General features: G+C 45.6%; 2 protein-coding genes across 2 annotated transcripts; one reads left to right on the forward strand and one right to left on the reverse strand.

Moving 5' to 3' along the window:
- Window positions 1-258: 258 nt before the first annotated feature.
- On the reverse strand, window positions 259-4,030 carry LOC141147597 (zymogen granule membrane protein 16-like). The gene is made up of 3 exons (XM_073634826.1): window positions 3,921-4,030; window positions 1,487-1,619; window positions 259-729 (listed from the first exon to the last, which is right to left on the reverse strand). Exons 1-3 carry the CDS (start codon window positions 3,973-3,975, stop codon window positions 402-404), a joined length of 516 nt encoding a protein of 171 aa, XP_073490927.1. The 5' UTR covers window positions 3,976-4,030; the 3' UTR covers window positions 259-401.
- Window positions 4,031-9,391: 5,361 nt separating this feature from the next.
- On the forward strand, window positions 9,392-16,461 carry LOC141147962 (zymogen granule membrane protein 16-like). Its single transcript, XM_073635121.1, has 3 exons — window positions 9,392-9,446; window positions 14,102-14,234; window positions 16,131-16,461. Exons 1-3 carry the CDS (start codon window positions 9,392-9,394, stop codon window positions 16,459-16,461), a joined length of 519 nt encoding a protein of 172 aa, XP_073491222.1.
- The last annotated feature ends 2,891 nt before the right edge of the window (window positions 16,462-19,352 follow it).

The following is a 19,352-nucleotide window of genomic DNA, read 5'->3' on the forward strand; positions in this document are numbered from 1 at the left end:
TCCCAATAACCACCAGAGCAATACGGTATTCTTTCTACTGACCACCAGTGTAAGGGGGATATCTCTCACTGACCACCAATCTGCTAACATTCCATGACAGGTGTTCCCAAGACCTGAACATTATTTTAGTGTAAGTGTGAGTGCAAATATATAAAAATATCATTTTAATATACTGTATCTATAACTGAGTTTTTGGACATTTCTCATTTGGTAATAGCTACTTAAAGAGCTTCTACAAACATAACAGAAAACAAAAAATGATTTCAAAGCTTTATTATTTCAGAGAATGCTGGAAAGGAAGAAAGTAAAAAAGTCAAAAGGCATTATGAAACGAAAAAAAAAAAGCCAAAAGGCCAATGAAGTAATCTGGCCTTCCGATTGGCTCTCCTCAGTTCTTGAGGTCACTTAGAAGCCTTACAGTTGTAGCAGCTGGGTTGGGTGCCCCAGTGGAAGCCAATGCTGGTCAGGAGGTTGGGGGTGTATCGCCCACTAATGTAGCGCAGTACAGTACCCTCAAACAAAGGAACGTCATTGAAGCTTGTTCCCGATGGTTGCCCGAATTTGAATATTCTTCCACGGCTTGTCACAAAGATCAGCTCATTCACATAAGAGCCGGTTTTCCCCGACACCTGAGTGATGTTTTCACCGCGGAACAGCAAGACCTCGAAAAGAGTACCGATGGAATATCCGTAAAAAGGCCCCCAGACATCACCATACTGGAGCTGGATCCTGGAGAGAACAATATGAAGATATTAGAAAAAAGAACCAGCAGTATTGTAATGCTTCCAAGAGCTGTGATGTAATGCGGAAATCAGAGCCTACCATTTCATGCTCAGTAATGTGTCTGTGTAACCCCTCCAGGTATTTATTACCTCTCACAGAGATCACAGAGGATCCTGCCTAAATTGGCCCTACTATGTGTATGTATGAATGTGAGTTAGGGACCTTAGATTGTAAGCTACTTGAGGGCAGGGACTGATGTGAATGTATATTGTGTAAGTAAAGTTCTGCGTAAATTGACAGCGCTATACAAGTACCTGAAATAAATATATAAAATCACAGTACTCCCCCTGACAATGCCTTCATCTGCTTTTTTCTCCAGACGGTTGGCACCATCTTTGTTCAGAGATTATCCAGGGCTACTATCTATTTTCTGGAGATGCTGGCTCAGAGATGACACAGTTATGTAAATCCTGGTGTCTATGCAGGTCTTAGAGGTGTTCACAAACGTCTGACACAGTTGAGCCCCTGCTGCAGCTTCTCACCTTATCACTTGCTGCAAAGTTACAATGTTGCAGTCTGATCACTAGGGGAGAGGAGACTGAGGAAATGCTTCCCCTAGCCTGCAGCAGATTGACGACCTCAGCTCAGCCTAGACAAAATCACCTGACAGGAACTTACATTACAGATTTGAATTATATGTGTATACCTGAAATGTGCTGAAGATGTTGGTGTGGTAGACGAGTGATATTCTGAAGGAACTTACCCAACTATATTGGCGGTAGTCTCCCTGATGCGAAAGCCTGTTATTTGCCCGTTCCGTTGATCCGAAGAGAAAGAGAAAGCTGTACCTCCACCAATGCCAAACTCGTTAGAGAAGGAAGAGCGCCGCGACTGAACTGAAAGGTGCAAGAGAGAAGAGCGGTCAGACGGGGAGGAGTCTCCTACAGGAAATGTGTATATTGTATGTGCATAGAGTTCAGCCACCTATGTAAGATTGCTGTGAAAGCAATTTAAATAGGCACAGCTTACCAAAACGAGATCCCTGCACTCAATGTCTTGGTCTGTACACCAGCTGTGCCCATTATGAGAGGTTCCTACCATCCCTGTGCTGAGTTCCCAGGTCTGTATACCTGATGTGCCCATTATGAGGGGTTCCCACCATCCCTGTGCCGAGTTCCCAGGTCTGTATACCTGATGTGCCCATTATGAGAGGTTCCCACCATCCCTGTGCCAAGTTCCTGGGTCTGTACCCCTGCAGTGCCCATTATGAGGGGTTCCCACTATCCTGCACTGAGTTTCCAGGTCTGTACACCTGCTGTGCCCATTAAGAGGGGCTCTTGATGACAAGAATTCCAAACACATATAATGGTTTTATGTATGTAGCAATAACTCTCGGTGGAGCTGCTGGTTTATTATTGGGCCTGTCCTCTATTCTTTTCACCCCTCGTAAGTTGTTCAATCCCCTTGACACAGCTGTAGTGCAGTGTTGTAATGATATGAGTACCAACTTTAACCCACAATATACACTTATATTTATATTTACCTCTACCTGGGTGCTTGTAGCTCCACCTGCAGGAGAAATAACAACACTGCACACAAACTTCTGTAATAACCAAAATAACTTCTTTTTTGGGTAAATGATATATTTTATATAAAGAGTTATTACAGTGACTACACTATCACACCAATGTAGTGTAACAGTATAGTAAATAGTTATGACAGTCTTGGTGACATACACAAATATATCTAAATATATATTTATACCAGGGAGCTCCCCCTGCTCTAAACCGTAAAGTCACTACCCTTTGTAACTAGATGCAGGGCCCTGCAATAAAAGAGATATGCCCCGTACACACGGTCGGACATTGATCGGACATTCTAGGATTTTTTCCGACGGATGTTGGCTCAAACTTGTCTTGCATACACACGGTCACACAAAGTTGTCGGAAAATCCGATCGTTCTGAACGCGCTGATGTAAAACACGTACATCGGGACTATAAACGGGGCAGTGGCCAATAGCTTTCATCTCTTATAAAATTTCATAGCCTGCTCTCAAACTTTGTGTGTTGGAAAATCCGATGGAAAATGTGTGATGGAGCCTACACACGGTCGGAATTTCCGACAACAAGGTCCTATCACACATTTTCCATCGGAAAATCTGTGTACGGGGCAATAGTCTTGACGTCTTCAATCTTCACTAGCTATGAAATGGTAATTGTAATCCACAGAGAGTTCTTCTGAGGTGTTGCGCAGTGTAAGGTAATACAAAAAAGGCAATTGTGTAAGGTAATACAAAAAAGGCAATTGTAATCAAGCAAACTGATTAAGTGTTCTTATACGAAGAAGACAGACATCTAGTGTCAGCTCTTGAATATTGCAGTCTAAGCAAATGTAATATTTTCCAACTCAACTTGTTCCGTGGGACTATCGGTCCCAGCAACAATCTGTAAAAGTTCTAAGTGTGTGTGTAGTATTAAACAAACTTCCAGGTGTTAACCCTCTCACTACACGGGATCCGGCAGATAGATGTCTCCGTTTCAGCAGTTCTCCGTCCGTATGGAGCCACCACCACGCCGTCACACTGTTCCGTTTACTAAAGACCAGGAGTCCTCGGTTACCTCCCCCACTGGTCTCCGGAACAATCACTTCTGCTGCTTCAGCACACTGTAATACGATGGCAGGAACCTTGCTGCTGCTCCGCTCCTTCACAAGGTAGGCCGCAACCCTGTGGGACACACACACCCACAGAGTCCTGCTGGCAGGCCACACGTCCTAGGAACAAGAGGCCTAAGATGGCCGCTCCCAAACCTTTTACACCCTCCCATAATGCAGTTCAGTTCTTCTCTTGTCCAGGAGCATTGTGGGTAGGTCGCAGTTAACGTTCAGAAGTAAACAATCAATCACTTCCATGTCACTTCTCTTAATCATGAAACATAAAAGTGTTGTACCTTTTTAATTGTCCACTAGATGGCACTAGATCAACTTATACCTTTATAACACACTTATGACTAAAAACAAAAGTTGTCAGCGCTACATGTACCTCATGAAGTAATGCATAAAATGTCAGCACTAGATAAATAGCGGGAAAAAAATCACTATCAGTCATCATCATTAAACATCCTCATTAACCAATCATCAATAATCACAATCCACTAGTACAATAGATGTATAGAGTGCTGTAATAACCCATACTCACCACTCAAAGCTGCTGTGGAGCCCAGCAAGAAGCACACACACAGGAGGGTCAGCATCCTGGTATTTTTAAGTTATCACCCTAGAAGATATGGATTATATTAATACAATTTACTGTAAACCAAAACCATAATTCATACAACAATTCAGACCTTTACTGGGAGTACCACTTGTTATCTTAGACCAGTCATTCTCAACCAGGGTCCCTTCAGAGGTTGCTAGGGATTCTTTAGTGTGGCTGACTGACCTCCCATCTAACAGAACCCCTAAAACATTGGGGCAAATGCCACTTGTCAAAGCCAGCAGCATGACTACAATTATTTTTTTTTAGCTGTGTGTAAGGGTGGCAATCTGGGCACAAACATAAGGGGTGTATTCTTCCCACTGACCACCAATGTAAGGAGCATTCTTCCCACTGACCACCAATGTAAGAAGCATTCTTCCCTTTGGTCACCAATATAAAGAGGATTCTACCCACTGATCACCAATATAAGGAGGATTCTTCCCACTGACCACCAGTGTAAGGAGCATTCTTCCCACTGACCATCAATGTAAGGAGCACTCTGCTTTATGATCACCAATGTAAGGAACATTCTGCTTTCTGACCACCAATGTAAGGAGCATTCTTTCCAAAGACCGCCAATGTAAGGAGCAATCTTCCCTTCCCATTCTTCACAAGTGACACTGGAGCAAAAAGTGGTCTATAGACTCCACTTTACCAACACACTCCGCTCTAGGACAATCCCAACCATCCACAGGGGGTTGCTTCAGGTTCCCTCTCACATAGAGCCTTCTATGGAAAGCGAACCAGGCTTTATCCCTAAATTTCAAAGGGATTCTTTCCAAATTGATTAGATGCAACGCCTCTATCATTACGGAGCCTGTGCAATCCATTAAGGCCAGTTACACACTGAAAGCAGAGCCTAAAATCCTCTTCTCCAGAAGCTTCCTTGGGAGGGGCTTGATATCCTCCATTGTCACCTGCCACTGCCGAAGTATTTTCAGATATGGATAAGTCGGGAGCTTGCCATGTCAGACACTCAGACTTTTCACTGGCCCGCCATCTTCACAATCATTACAGGAGACTTCCATGGATGCCTCCACTCCACATGGTGCACTGTGCTGATCCCCTCCCCCACCAGCATCAATTAGCTCTGGAACCCACAGAGGGTCAGGTGAAGCAGACTCTTTGGAGGTGACAGCCATCTTGCCTGTAGAGGAACTACTGGTGACACCTGTCAGCGGTTTTCTCTCCATGTCTGCACAGGGTTTCTCCACAGCAGAAAGTTCCACAGGCAACATCCATCACAGCCGGTGGGTCAGATATGTTTGAAGGCAGCATGGTGTACTGAGATTTCTCCACTTGCACTGGCTTAGCTGGTTTGTATCTCCTCTGCTCATCCTCTTTAGGAACTTCTGAGGGATCATCAGAAAAGACAAAACTGTCTGCCCTCAGGGGTGACTCCATCTGCTGGATGAACTTTAGGGTGCCGTGCTCACTCTCAACCCCATGGCTGCTTTCCGCTAGCGATTCCCAGCCCTGACATGGGGAGAAAGGTGCAGAGGCAGATGGAGCCGGGTTGTCTGTTACCTGAGGCTGCTGATCCACGGAAATTGCTGATGTCTGGCTGGACATCTCCTCTCATTATCAAACTTTTTGGTAAAAGAACCACTTCTGGATGTTAACTTTCCAGTAATAAAGATTGTTTCTTAATCTTTTCATCCATTTGTTGTAACTCTGGCTTCATGGCTAAACAATTCTTACTCCAGGCCTGGCAGTATTTGGCCTTGAATGATTTGTGTTCAGCTTTCAATCCTTTAAGTTTCCCCTTGGCTCTTCCAATCGCCCAAAAACTATCAATAATCTTCAGTCTAAAGACATCCACATTCTAACCAGGGCCTGGACCCACACAGTCAGGACCCCCACCTTCTTCTCAGCTCCTTCAGTGTGTCCTCCTCCTTCTCCCACTAACCACCAATGTAAGGAGCATTCTTCTCACTGACTACCAATGTAAGCGTCATTTTTCCCACTCACCCCTAATGACTTAGTTGAGGTAAGGGTTCCCCAAAGCCTGAAAACTATTTTTGGGGTTCCAGTGGGGGGTTAACAATGCCATATATGAAAAAAATTATATAGCTTGACCCTGAGTTATAATCATGGATAATGTGGGATGAAAGGATGATCAGCACTGACCGACTCACATAAACTTTGTTCATGCTCTCAGTGATGTGTGCGTCCACTGAGGCTTCTTCTACCATGAACAGCAATGAAAAGAGTCCTTCCTTATGGGTGGAACTCAGCGAGAGCCAACAGTCATGGCACCAGCAGTTGATGTAGCTCATAGGATATATATATATAGATACAGTGTATATATATATCTATCTATAGATATATAGATAGATATATATATATATATATAATTATACCATATACAGGGTTGCTTCTCTTATGCTGAGTAAACACGATCGGACATTACGACAACAAAACCATGGATTTTTTTCCGACGGATGTTGGCTCAAACTTGTCTTGTATACATGATCGCACAAATGTTGGAAATTCCAAATGTCAAGAACGCGGTGACGTACAAGACGTATGACGAGCCGAGAAATATGAAGTTCAATAGCCAGTGGGGCTCTTCTGCTTGATTCCGAGCATGCGTGGAATTTTGTGCCTCGGAATTGGATACATACGCTTGGAACTTCCAACAACAAATTCTGTTGTTGGAAAACTTGAGATCCAGCTCTCAAACATTTGTTGTCGGAAATTCTGACAGCAAATGTCCAATGTAGCCTACGCATGGTTCTATTATAAAGATACAGATCTTGAAGTTTCCACAATGGCCAATGGAGAACATATAGGAGGTTATAGTCTAAGGAGGGAACAAGAGCAAGGAGGGAGCAAGAGAGGGTGGCTATGTTCCTAAATACAGTGGGACCATGAAGAACCAACGTAGTCACCAATGTAGTCACCTTCTAACAGGAAGTCAGATCACAGCAGCAAAAGAGAAGGAAATTGAGGAGGCTGAGAGCAACATATGAGACTTTTCATAGTTAAGAATACATACATAGAGTGTATTGTCCCTTTAAATGAACAATCTTCTCTTATTAATACAATTTAAAAGCAATTAATAAAAACAAATCCACAATAATTATCAAAAGCAATGATCACCCTTTCAAAATAGACATCTTGTAAAGAACTTTGTTGCAGAAAGAGACGTGAGACTTCAAGCCAAACCGGAAACGAGTCATGGATTGTCCTGATAAAATCCTGATGCCAGGGCTGGGACAAGGGGTGGGCAGGAGGGGAAGCTGCCCTGGGCACTGTGGTATCATGTGAGGTACTGCAAGGAGACTGGGGAATGGGATTTGTGTTGCAAGGAGGAATTTGGGGGGAGGAGCAGGGGGTAAGAATTGTTCTAGGAGTGGTAATTTTGGGGGTTTGTGCCAGAAAACATGATATAGTAGAGGGGGGAGGGGATTTGTGCTAGAAGGGGAATTTTATTTTTTGGGGGGGGGATTTGTGCTATCAGGGATTATTTGTGCTAGGAGGGGAACTTTGGGAGGGAGGGACTTGTGCTAGGATAGATAGGGAAAGGAATTTGTGCTGGAGGGGATTTGGAATGGGAGGGGGGAGAGGATTTGTGCTCAGGGAGGACATTTGAGGGGTAGAGGATTTGTGCTAGGAGGGGGAAAAAATGTTCTTTTTGGGGAGGGATTTATGCTGGGGGCATATGGGGAGAGAGAGGATTTGAGCTGGGGGGGCAAAGATTTGTGCTGGGAAAGAGGGAATTTCAGTAGGGAGGTGGAATTGGGAGGGGGGGATATATGCTTAGGGGGTAAACATGCAGATTAATACTCGATTGTTTTGGAGTGAGGGACGTGTGCTGACACATATGTTTACATTTGCCAGTTACATTTACACTGTAATCAGTGCATTTTTATGGCACTGATCGCTGTATAACTGTCGATGGTCCCAAAAATGTGTCAAAAGTGTCCGATCTGTCCGCCGCAATGTCGCAGTCTTGCTAAAAATCGCAGATCACCACCATTACTAGTAAAAAATATATTGTAGGAATATGTGTGGGAAATGTTGCGCCAACTCTCATTGAGAGGGGGGAAGAAATGAAGCCGCCAACACAACAATCTGACTATTGTGAATATATAAGGAACAACAAAGTGTGGCGCTAGTAAGGTATTAGTGAAAAAGCAACAAAACACAGTATGTAGTGATAATATAAAAGAGGGGGTCGTTACCCTAATGTTGAACCCCTGATATTCTCAAAAAGTATAAATACAGAGGTATCTCCTCAGAAACAATGAAAAGTAAATAACTAGTGAAAAATAAATATAAGGAGTATTGAAGAATAAACTACATATAACTCATAATAATCAATCGTGATACAGTGAATCTATTGTGACTGAAGTGACCCAAATAATTAAATGACCTAAAAACTGGATCAAAATGAATATATTATGAATAACACACATAGATGTAGTATAGGTAAATTCAACAGTATGTGTCTATCAGACTCATTATGTAGTCCCAAATCCCTGAGTGTATCAGACAAATAAATATATGAAATATTAGTGTCCGTCACTGCAGAATGAGTTGGTCACGGTGTCTGTGTGGCACTGTAGGTGCTCCCGGTCCTCATATGTGTTAAACAGGGACTGTTAGGAACATCTCTGCATGTGGGGTAAGATCTTCTCTCAACATGACAATATAATCTCAGGCAGGTAAACATAAAATGTCCTTACCAGACAGGGTGGACTCACAGGCCGTTGGCGGTGAGTCAGAAAGGCTTGTACCGTGAAATGGTGTAGTAGATCAAACAGTAGAGTTGTTCGGATTTGGATCCTGCCGGTAGACTTGGCTAGAAGGAGCAGAAAATATCACCAGATATATCACCAGTCTCTGAGTGGGTTGGACCGGACCCAGGTGTCCTTTCGAACCAGCTTCAATCATCAGCCAGATACCACCTCATCAACGACCATCCACATGAAGGGGCAAGGAACAAAAGAAAAACTTCCACATGGTGTAAATCCGTTTGAAGCGTTAAGGAGTTTATTGGTATAAAGATTACAAAAAATTTTATCCAACAAATGATAAAAACTGGGCAGTAAAAATTAGGCTCAAAATGGGCTGGATAGCGCAGTAGGTAATGGTTAGGGTAAAACAAACAGATCCGACGCGTTTCGTCCTCTAAGACTTCTGCTGGGGTATGAATTATGAAATTTATCATTTGTTGGATAAAATTTTTTGTAATCTTTATACCAATAAACTCCTTCACCATGGACTCAGCCCTGGGGTGAAGGGCTAGCCCGCCCCTGGCTCTGGAGGTGCTATCCTGCCTTTGGGGTGTCAGAGGTGGTAGTCCCAATGAAGGTCTGTATTGTATGAATTATGGTTTTGGTTTACAGTAAATTGTATTACTATAACACATAACTTCTAGGTGATAACTGAAAAAAGACAAGATGCTGACCATCCTGTGTGTGTGCTTCTCGCTGGGCTCCACAGCAGCATCAAAAAGTGAGTATGAGTTATTACAGCACCCTATAAATCTATTGTACTAGTGGATGATGATTGATGTTCATGATTGATTAATGATGATTGACGATGATAATTTATTTCAACTATTTATCTAGTGCTGACATATTATTAGCCATCGCTTCACAAGGTACATAGAACCATTCACCCTGTTTGGAATCAGTGTGGTCAGGTGCCAATTATTCTACTAGGGGGTGTTTGGATTGTGGGAGGAAGCAGAAATATTTGTAAGGAGCTAATTACAAATAAACAATGTACAAACTCCATGCAGATGGTGTACCCAGAAGAACCACATCAAACAAGTTCCCCTTCCACCTCAAACAGAACCCAGGGATAGAGGAATATAATAATAATTCATAAATTATTTAATTTAAATCAATCGAAAATAAATTAAAGGGTCACCCCAAGCAACAAATTAAATCAGAAGACTGGTAATGTTAACCAGGAGATAGAGCCACCATCCACTTTATTTGTTTAAAAATGTAGCTGGACCCTTGGTAAGGTAGCCCTCTCCCCTTCTTAGTCTCATACTCACCTGTCCCTATTTGAATGAAATAGCCGCTCTCCACATTATAGAAATTAACCAAAAATCCAGCAGGGATGGTGAGAATCCCCATAATAAGCACAGCAGGTGTACAGACCCGGGACCTCATCACAGGGATGGTGGAACCCCTCATAATGGGCACAGCAGGTGTACAAAGCCAGGACCTCAACACAGGGATGGTGGGAACCCCTCATAATGGGCACGGCAGGTGTACAGACCTGGGAACTCAGCACAGGGATGGTGGGAACCCCTCATAATGGGCACAGCAGGTGTACAGACCTAGGAACTCAGCACAGGGATGGTGGGAACCCCTTATAATAGGCACAGCAGGTGTACAGACCCAGGGACTCAGCACAGGGATGGTGGGAACCCCTCATAATGGGCACAGCAGGTGTACAGACCCAGGAACTCAGCACAGGGATGGTGGGAACCCCTCATAATGGACACAGCAGGTGTACAGACCCAGGAACTCAGCACAGGGATGGTGGGAACCCCTCATAATGAACACAGCAGGTGTACAGACCCAGGAACTCAGCACAGGGTTGGTGGGAACCCCTCATAATGGACACAGCAGGTGTACAGACCCAGGAACTCAGCACAGGGATGGTGGGAACCCCTCATAATAGGCACAGCAGGTGTGCAGACCCGGGAACTCAGCACAGGGTTGGTGGAAACCCCTCATAATAGGCACAGCAGGTGTGCAGACCCGGGAACTCAGCACAGGGATGGTGGGAACCCCTCATAATGGGCACGGCAGGTGTGCAGACCCAGGGACTCAGCACATGGATGGTGGGAACCCCTCACAATGGGCACAGCAGGTGTACAGACCCAGGGACTCAGCACATGGATGGTAGGAACCCCTTATAATAGGCACAGCAGGTGTGTAAGCATGGGGACTTATTGCAGGGATGGTGGGAACCCCTCATAATGAGCATGGTAAGGGTACAGAGCCAGGAAGTCACCAGCTAAGTCCCCCGAGGAAACTATCAAGTGTTTTACTCTCCAGCAACCACCAAACACTAGAATTGGTGGACCGATTCTAGCAGGTCACCTTTCCTTATGCATCTTTTCATGATGTGCTTAGTTTTAATTGTTTACTAGGGATGAGCTTCGAGTTCGAGTCGAACTCATGTTCGACTCGAACATTGGCTGTTCGCAAGTTCGCCGAACAGCGAACAATTTGGGGTGTTCGCGGCAAATTCGAATGCCACGGAACACCCTTTAAAAGTCTATGGGAGAAATCAAAAGTGCTAATTTTAAAGGCTAATATGCAAGTTATTGTCATAAAAAGTGTTTGGGGACCCAGGTCCTGCCCCAGGGGACATGGATCAATGCAAAAAAAAGTTTTAAAAACGGCCGTTTTTTCAGGAGCAGTGATTTTAATAATGCTTAAAGTCAAACAATAAAAGTGTAACATCCCTTTAAATTTCGTACCTGGGGGGTGTCTATAGTATGCCTGTAAAGGGGCGCATGTTTCCTGTGTTTAGAACAGTCTGACAGCAAAATGACATTTTGAAGGAAAAAACTCATTTAAAACTACCCGCGGCTATTAATGCATTGCCGACAATACACATAGAAGTTCATTGATAAAAACGGCATGGGAATTCCCCAAAGGGGAACCCCGAACCAAAATTTAAAAAAAAAATGACGTGGGGGTCCCCCTAAATTCCATACCAGGCCCTTCAGGTCTGGTATGGATATTAAGGGGAACCCCGGCCAAAATTAAAAAAAAAAAAAGATGTGGGGTTCCCCCTAAATTCCATAGGTCTGGTATGGATTTTAAGGGGAACCCCGCACCAAAAAAACCCAAAAAAACGGCGTGGGGTCCCCCCAAAAATCCATACCAGACCCTTATCCGAGGCCCGTACCAGGCCACATGCCCTCAACATTGGGAGGGTGCTTTGGGGTAGCCCCCCAAAACACCTTGTCCCCATGTTGATGAGGACAAGGGCCTCATCCCCACAACCCTGGCCGGTGGTTGTGGGGGTCTGCGGGCGGGGGGCTTATCGGAATCTGGAAGCCCCCTTTAACAAGGGGACCCCCAGATCCCGGCCCCCCCCCTGTGTGAAATGGTAAGGGGGTACAAAAGTACCCCTACCATTTCACTAAAAAACTGTCAAAAATGTTAAAAATGACAAGAGACAGTTTTTGACAATTCCTTTATTTAAATACTTCTTCTTTCTTCTATCTTCCTTCATCTTCTGGTTCTTCTGGTTTTTCTGGCTCTTCTGGTTCTTCCTCCGGCGTTCTCGTCCAGCATCTCCTCCACGGCGTCTTCTATCTTCTTCTCCTCGGGCCGCTCCGCACCCATGGCATGGGGGGAGGCTCCCGCTCTTCTCTTCTTCATTTCTTCTCTTCTTCTCTTCTTCTCTTCTTCATTTTCTTCTCCGGGCCGCTCCGCAATCCATGCTGGCATGGAGGGAGGCTCCCGCTGTGTGACGGCGCTCCTCGTCTGACAGTTCTTAAATAACGGGGGGCGGGGCCACCCGGTGACCCCGCCCCCCTCTGACGCACGGTGACTTGACGGGACTTCCCTGTGACGTCACGGGGAATGCCACAGGGAAGTCCCGTCATGTCCCGTGCGTCAGAGGGGGGCGGGGTCACCGGGTGGCCCCGCCCCCCCGTTATTTAAGAACTGTCAGACGAGGAGCGCCGTCACACAGCGGGAGCCTCCCTCCATGCCAGCATGGATTGCGGAGCGGCCCGGAGAAGAAAATGAAGAAGAGAAGAAGAGAAGAAAAGAAGAAAAGAAGAAGAGAAGAAGATGAAGAAGATGAAGAGAAGAGCGGGAGCCTCCCCCCATGCCATGGGTGCGGAGCGGCCCGAGGAGAAGAAGATAGAAGACGCGGCGGAGGAGATGCTGGACGAGAACGCCGGAGGAAGAACCAGAAGAGCCGGAAGATAGAAGAAAGAAGAAGTATTTAAATAAAGGAATTGTCAAAAACTGTCTCTTGTCATTTTTAACATTTTTGACAGTTTTTTAGTGAAATGGTAGGGGTACAAGTACCCCCTTACCATTTCACACAGGGGGGGGTCGGAATCTGGGGGTCGCCCGCAGACCCCCACAACCACCGGCCAGGGTTGTGGGGATGAGGCCCTTGTCCTCATCAACACGGGGACAAGGTGTTTTGGGGGGCTACCCCAAAGCACCCTCCCAATGTTGAGGGCATGTGGCCTGGTACAGTTCAGGAGGGGGGGGGCCACACTCTCGTCCCCCCCTCTTTTCCTGCGGCCTGCCAGGTTGCGTGCTCGGATAAGGGTCTGGTATGGATTTTTGGGGGGACCCCACGCCGTTTTTTTTTTTTTTTTTGGCGCGGGGTTCCCCTTAAATCCATACCAGACCTGAAGGGCCTGGTATGGAATTTAGGGGGACTCCCACGTCATTTTTTTTTTTTTAATTTTGGTTCGGGGTTCCCCTTTGGGGAATTCCCATGCCGTTTTTATCAATGAACTTCTATGTGTATTGTCGGCAATGCAATAGCTGCGGGTAGTTTTAAATGAGTTTTTTCCTTCAAAATGTCATTTTGCTGTCAGACTGTTCTAAACACAGGAAACATGCGCCCCTTTACAGGCATACTATAGACACCCCCCAGGTACGAAATTTAAAGGGATATTACACTTTTATTGTTTGACTTTAAGCATTATTAAAATCACTGCTCCTGAAAAAACGGCCGTTTTTAAAACTTTTTTTTGCATTGATTCATGTCCCCTGGGGCAGGACCCGGGTCCTCAAACACTTTTTATGACAATAACTTGCATATTAGCCTTTAAAATTAGCACTTTTGATTATTCATGTTCGTGTCCCATAGACTTTAACGGTGTTCGCGTGTTCGAACAAACTTTTTTCCTGTTCGCATGTTCTGGTGCGAACCGAACAGGGGGGTGTTCGGCTCATCCCTATTGTTTACATATCCCCTAAATCTCCAACCTCAAATATCAACATATTTGATTAAAACCACACTCATTTTGTTAAGACGTGCCTATTTTAAGTTGCTTTCACAGCAATCTCTCTGTATACTCACATGCAATATACACATTTCCAGTAGGAGACACCTTCCTGTTTGATTGCTCTCCATTTTTTTCACCCTTGTAGTTCAGTCGCGGCTCTCTTCCTACACTGGGGAGTTTGGAGCTGGTGGAGGTACTATCTTCTCCTACTCTTCGGATCAACTGAACGGGCAAATAACAGGCATTCGCGTCAGGGAGAACCCCAGCCATGTACTTGGGTAAGGACTTCACACTATCTCTTTTCTATCACATCAACATCTTCAGCACATTTCATGTACAAATCTGTAACGTAAATTGCCTAGGCTCAGCTGAGGTCATTAGTGTATTGCAGGCAGGAGGTAGCATTTCCTCAGTCTCCTCTCTCCCAGTGATCATACTGCAACATTGTAACTTTGTAGCAAGCGACAAGGTGAGAAATTACAGCAGGGGGTGATGTGTATGAGACATTTGTGAACACAGCCAAGAACTGCACATTCACCAGGATTAACATGATTGTGTCCTCTCTGAGCCAGCATCAGTGGTGGCTGGTGCTCAATATTTTGGGTGGAGGCGGCAAACAAACCTGCCCCCCCCACACGCGGGAGACGGACGTCAGCGATCAGTGGCCTTACCTTAGGAGGCCGATGCTGCTCCGCGCTCCAGCTTACCGAGGGAAGAGCCTGGGCCATTGCAGAGCAGTAAGTGGGTCCTGAGACCCAATTGACTGGAAGTCCTAAGACTCACGGTCAATCGGGTCTCAGGACCTGCTTCCTGATTTGCCGGAAGGAGAAGCAGTAAAACGTTAGCGAATATTAATTTGCTAATGTCGCACAACTTTTTTGAAGCCAATTAGAGCCTCAAGCTCTAATCATGTGCTTAAAAAAAAACCCTTTGAAATCCATGTATCCAGTGCCCTGCATGTAGATTAGGGGCTGAGCGCATGGATTATGGGGCGGCGCCCCTGCGGCCCTAATGGAGCGGCCATCACTGGCCATCATCTCCAGGAAGTAGATAGTGACCCTGGATAATGCTTGTACAAAAATAGCGCCAACCTCCTGGAGAGAAAAGCAGATGAAGGCATTGTCAGGGGGAGTACTGTGATCTCTGTGAGTGACATACTTGTAAGATACATTACTGAGCATGCATGGACTTAAAGCGGAGGTCCACCCTAGAATAAAAAATTACATTAACATTCTCCAAAAAAATCTATAAAAAAAATTTGAAAAAAAAACAATTTTTTTACTTACCAGAAACGCCTGTTGCTAGGCAGTCTTCCTAATCTGCCTATTCCGCGGAGCTGTTCGGTTACTTCCTCTTCTTCGGCGAGCTGCCCCGTTGTCTTCTTGGACATGTGTGTGTCCCAGAAGACGACAGGGCCATTCACAAAGCGCCCCGCGACTCGCGCATGCGCATTAGGAAACGGGCAGTGAAGCCGCAAGGCTCCACTGCCTGTTTCCCTTATTTTGGATGGCGGCGCCGGCACCCGATCCGATGGACAGATTGGCCTCAGGGGGCTGACATCACGGGCTCGCTTGACAGGTAAGTGCCCTTAAAAGTCAGCAGCTATAATGTTTTTGTAGTTGCTGAAAAAAAAAAAAAGGCTGGAACACCGCTTTAACACAGAGGGCTCTGATTTCAGCCTTACATCACAACCCTTATGCGGCGTACACACGAGCGGACTTTACGGCAGACTTGATCCGGTGGACCAGACTCCGTTGGATACTTCGATCGTGTGTGGGCTCCAGCGGACTTTTTTTCCCCAAAAGTTCGATGGACCTAGAAATGAAACATGTTTCAAATCTTTCCGACGGACTCGAGTCCGGTCAAAAAGTCCGCTCGTCTGTATGCTAGTCCGACGGACAAAAACCCAACACTAGGGCAGCTATTGGCTACTGGCTGTGAACTTCCTTATTTTAGTCCGGCTGTACATCATCACGTACGAATCCGTCGGACTTTGGTTGATCGTGTGTAGGCAAGTCCGTTCATTCGAAAGTCCGTCGTAAAGTCCGTCGTAAAGTCCGTCAAAGTCCACCGGACCTAGTCCATCGAAAAGTCCGCCCGTGTGTACGCGGCATTGGAAAAATTATAATACTGCTTAGTCTTTCTTCTCATCTCTTTATATCGTTTTTCTCCAGGATCCAGCTCCAATATGGTGGCATCTGGGCACCTTATTATGGAAGCTCCTCTGGTACTCTTTTTGAGGTCCTGCTGTACCGTGGTGAAAACATCACTCAGGTATCAGGGAAAGTTGCATCCTATGTAAAAGAGCTGGTCTTCGTGACAAGCCGTGGAAGAATATTTAAATTTGGGCAACCATCAGGCACAAGCTTCAACGATTTTCCACTGTTCGAGGGGACTGTACTACGCTACATTAGCGGGCGATATACCACCTCAGTCCTGACCAGCATCGGCTTCCACTGGGGCAGCCAACCCGGCTGCTACTACTGTAAAGATGGCTCCAAGTGACCTCAAGAACTGAGGAGAGCCAACCAAACCAACCAGCCAGCCAGACTCTTGGCTTTTTTTTTACTTTCTACCTTTCCAGCATTCCCTTATAATGAAATATTAAAGCTTTTAAATATTCCGCTGTGTCTAAAGAAGCTTGTTAAGTAGCTATTACTAAATGGGAATGTGATGTAATGTTGGTGCTGCGCTGTTATGCCCCGTACACACGGTCGGATTTTCCGATGGACAATGTCCGATCGGAGCGTGTTGTCGGAAATTCGACCGTGTGTGGGCGCCATCAGACATTTTCCATCGGATTTTCCGACACACAAAGTTGGACAGCAGGAGATAAAATTTTCCGACAACAAAATCCGATCGCGTCAATTCCGACCGTGTGTGGCCTGTTCCGACGCACAAAGTGCAACGCATGCTCAGAAGAAATTCCGAGACGGGACAGCTCATTCTGGTAAACTTAGCGTTCGCAATGGATACAGCACTTTCGTCACGCTGCAATGTTCAAAATGGTTTAATACAGCGCACTCTCTTCTTCTTTATAATGTGACAAGAATTAAGTAGTTTTGCTGCTCATATTCACACACACTTCTCACAAACTTTTATTTGTGTTTTTTTAGTGGGATTCCCTGAATATATTGTTATTAGTTGTCACATCTGACATTTTTTTTTTTTTTTTTTGTATTTTCAGCCTTTTTTTTTCTTTAATGTTTGGATTTTTTTCAAGGCTGATCTTTGTTCAATGTTATTTTTATTTTTACTCCAGAATATTTTTGTGTGTGTTTTGTGTGTCAAGTTACCCCAACACCATTGATATCTTTTATTATTTAATCTCCAGGAGATTGTTTGGTGTTGGTGTCCCTTGTTCATTTCACATTGTATATTTGAAATGTACCTGAATCCTCACAAACCAACTGTCTTTTTTGAAGTAAAACACATAGGAGAGTAGAATTCAAAACAAAAATCATTTATTAAGGGCTCAGAACCAAACAAAGAGGAAGGCAACACTGGATCAACAGGAGAAATTAGTGAAGCCTGTGACCCCCACGGCAGACATCAATTCTTCAACATCAAAATTGGTGGCCTGAGGAGTCCATATCTAAGGGAGGGCAGTCTGGTCCGGGATTCGCAGAGATCTGGAAAGCAGCAGATGACATCTATTTTACCAGGCTGTGGTACCACAAGAGGCTGCATTTTTTGGCCGACCAGACTGAACCCAGGGCAATCACTGTCTGGTCTTCCTTCCACGCTTCCTTCCGGGCTGTGGCTGTGCAGTTGGAGATGTGGCAGGAGGAGGAGTAGGACCTGGAGGAGGTGGAGGACTGGGGGGACCTGGAGGAGGACTGGGGGGACCTGGAGGAGAGGGAGGAGGAGGAGGAGGACCTGCAGGAGGAGGAGGAGGACCATCCCAAAGGTGTGTCTGAGGTGTAATTTGGCCCCTCATACCTTTCTCCAGAGCCTCCGATATGAGGGCCTCACACATGGCTTTTTGGCCCTCCTCCATCCTCTGCATTTTATATGCAATGAAGGCAGCAATGTTCTCCTCCATGGTGTGGGGTGCTCCCAGGACCTCTGTAGCCCTCCAAAAGAATCCTATAGCAGCCTCCTCTAGGGCACTCCTCCTACTGCCACTTTCTCTTTTCAGGGGGGGTGGAGGGACCTGCAGATCAGCCAGCCGGCTCGGCCCGGCCACCTCCTGGCTGAGACTTCCCTGTGTATGAAAAAGGGACATGGTTTTAGTTTTTGCTTCATCAATCACAATCATAAATTACTACTCCCAACTAACATCTAGTTAACATCATTGATTGGACAAGCAGAAATATTTAGAGGAATGCTATACCTGGCTCAATCTGGGCTCCTCCACATGTGGCCTGGAGGGCCCAGGTTGGGCGTCAGAAGCCTCAGCCGGGGGGAAGGAAGCGTGGAAGGAAGACTTGAGAGGGATGGCCTGGGTTCAGTCTGGCCTACCAGAAAGTGCAGCCTGTCGTAGTACAACATCCTGGGGACATAGATGTCATCTGCTGCTCCGGATCTCTGTGAATCCTGGACCTTCTTGCGCTCCCTTAGATATGTGCTCCTCAGGCAACCAATTAATATCTTTAAATAGGTGATGTCTGCCGTGGGGATCACCTGCTTCACAATTTCACACAATTGCTCCAGTGCTGCCTTCCTCTTTGCTTGGTTCTTGAAATGGGGGTGTTTAATCTCCCACAGACAGGGCAGCTCCCTTAGCATATCTATGAATACTGACATGAAGTCATTGTCTTTCAGTAAGATATCCATGTTCACTGCAAGACACAACACAAGACAAAGCCTAATGTCAGACAAAACTCTCCTAATCTTGTTACAATATAGGCCTCAATCTAGAAGCAGTATAGGCACAAGTTTGTCTCTTACCTTCGTTCTTATGATCGGCGCGTCCAATGCTCCTTCCTCCGCTCACAGATCGTACGTAATACGCACGCGTGTTACGCTTTATACACACTGGGCATGCATGTAACTCCGCCCGCCCCTGACGTTCTTTCTAGTCTATTCCCCGCCCCTTTTTGTTCGGCGCAGTGGGTGAAGAGCATGATGGCGGATTTAGAGCAGGTGTGTGCTAATTATAGCAATGAGGAGGAGGAGGAGGAAAGCCCGGATCCGGACACGTCCCGATCCAGAAGGAGACGTTTTAAGGCCACAAATATGTCCTTTGGGGAGATGTTGGAGATGGTCGACATCATGAGGAAGTCCGACTATGACGGAAAATATGGGCCTTACCCCAACCCCAACATCCGAAAGGCCAAAATCATTGCTAAAGTGATCAAAAGCCTTCACAGGAATTTGGGGTACGAAGATCTAAAGATCAGCTCAGGAAGCGGTGGTCGGACCTGAAGTTGAGAGAGCCAGAGCAGTACCGA

Source organism: Aquarana catesbeiana, linkage group LG06 (genome assembly GCF_042186555.1).
Source record: "Aquarana catesbeiana isolate 2022-GZ linkage group LG06, ASM4218655v1, whole genome shotgun sequence".
NCBI lineage: Eukaryota > Metazoa > Chordata > Amphibia > Anura > Ranidae > Aquarana > Aquarana catesbeiana.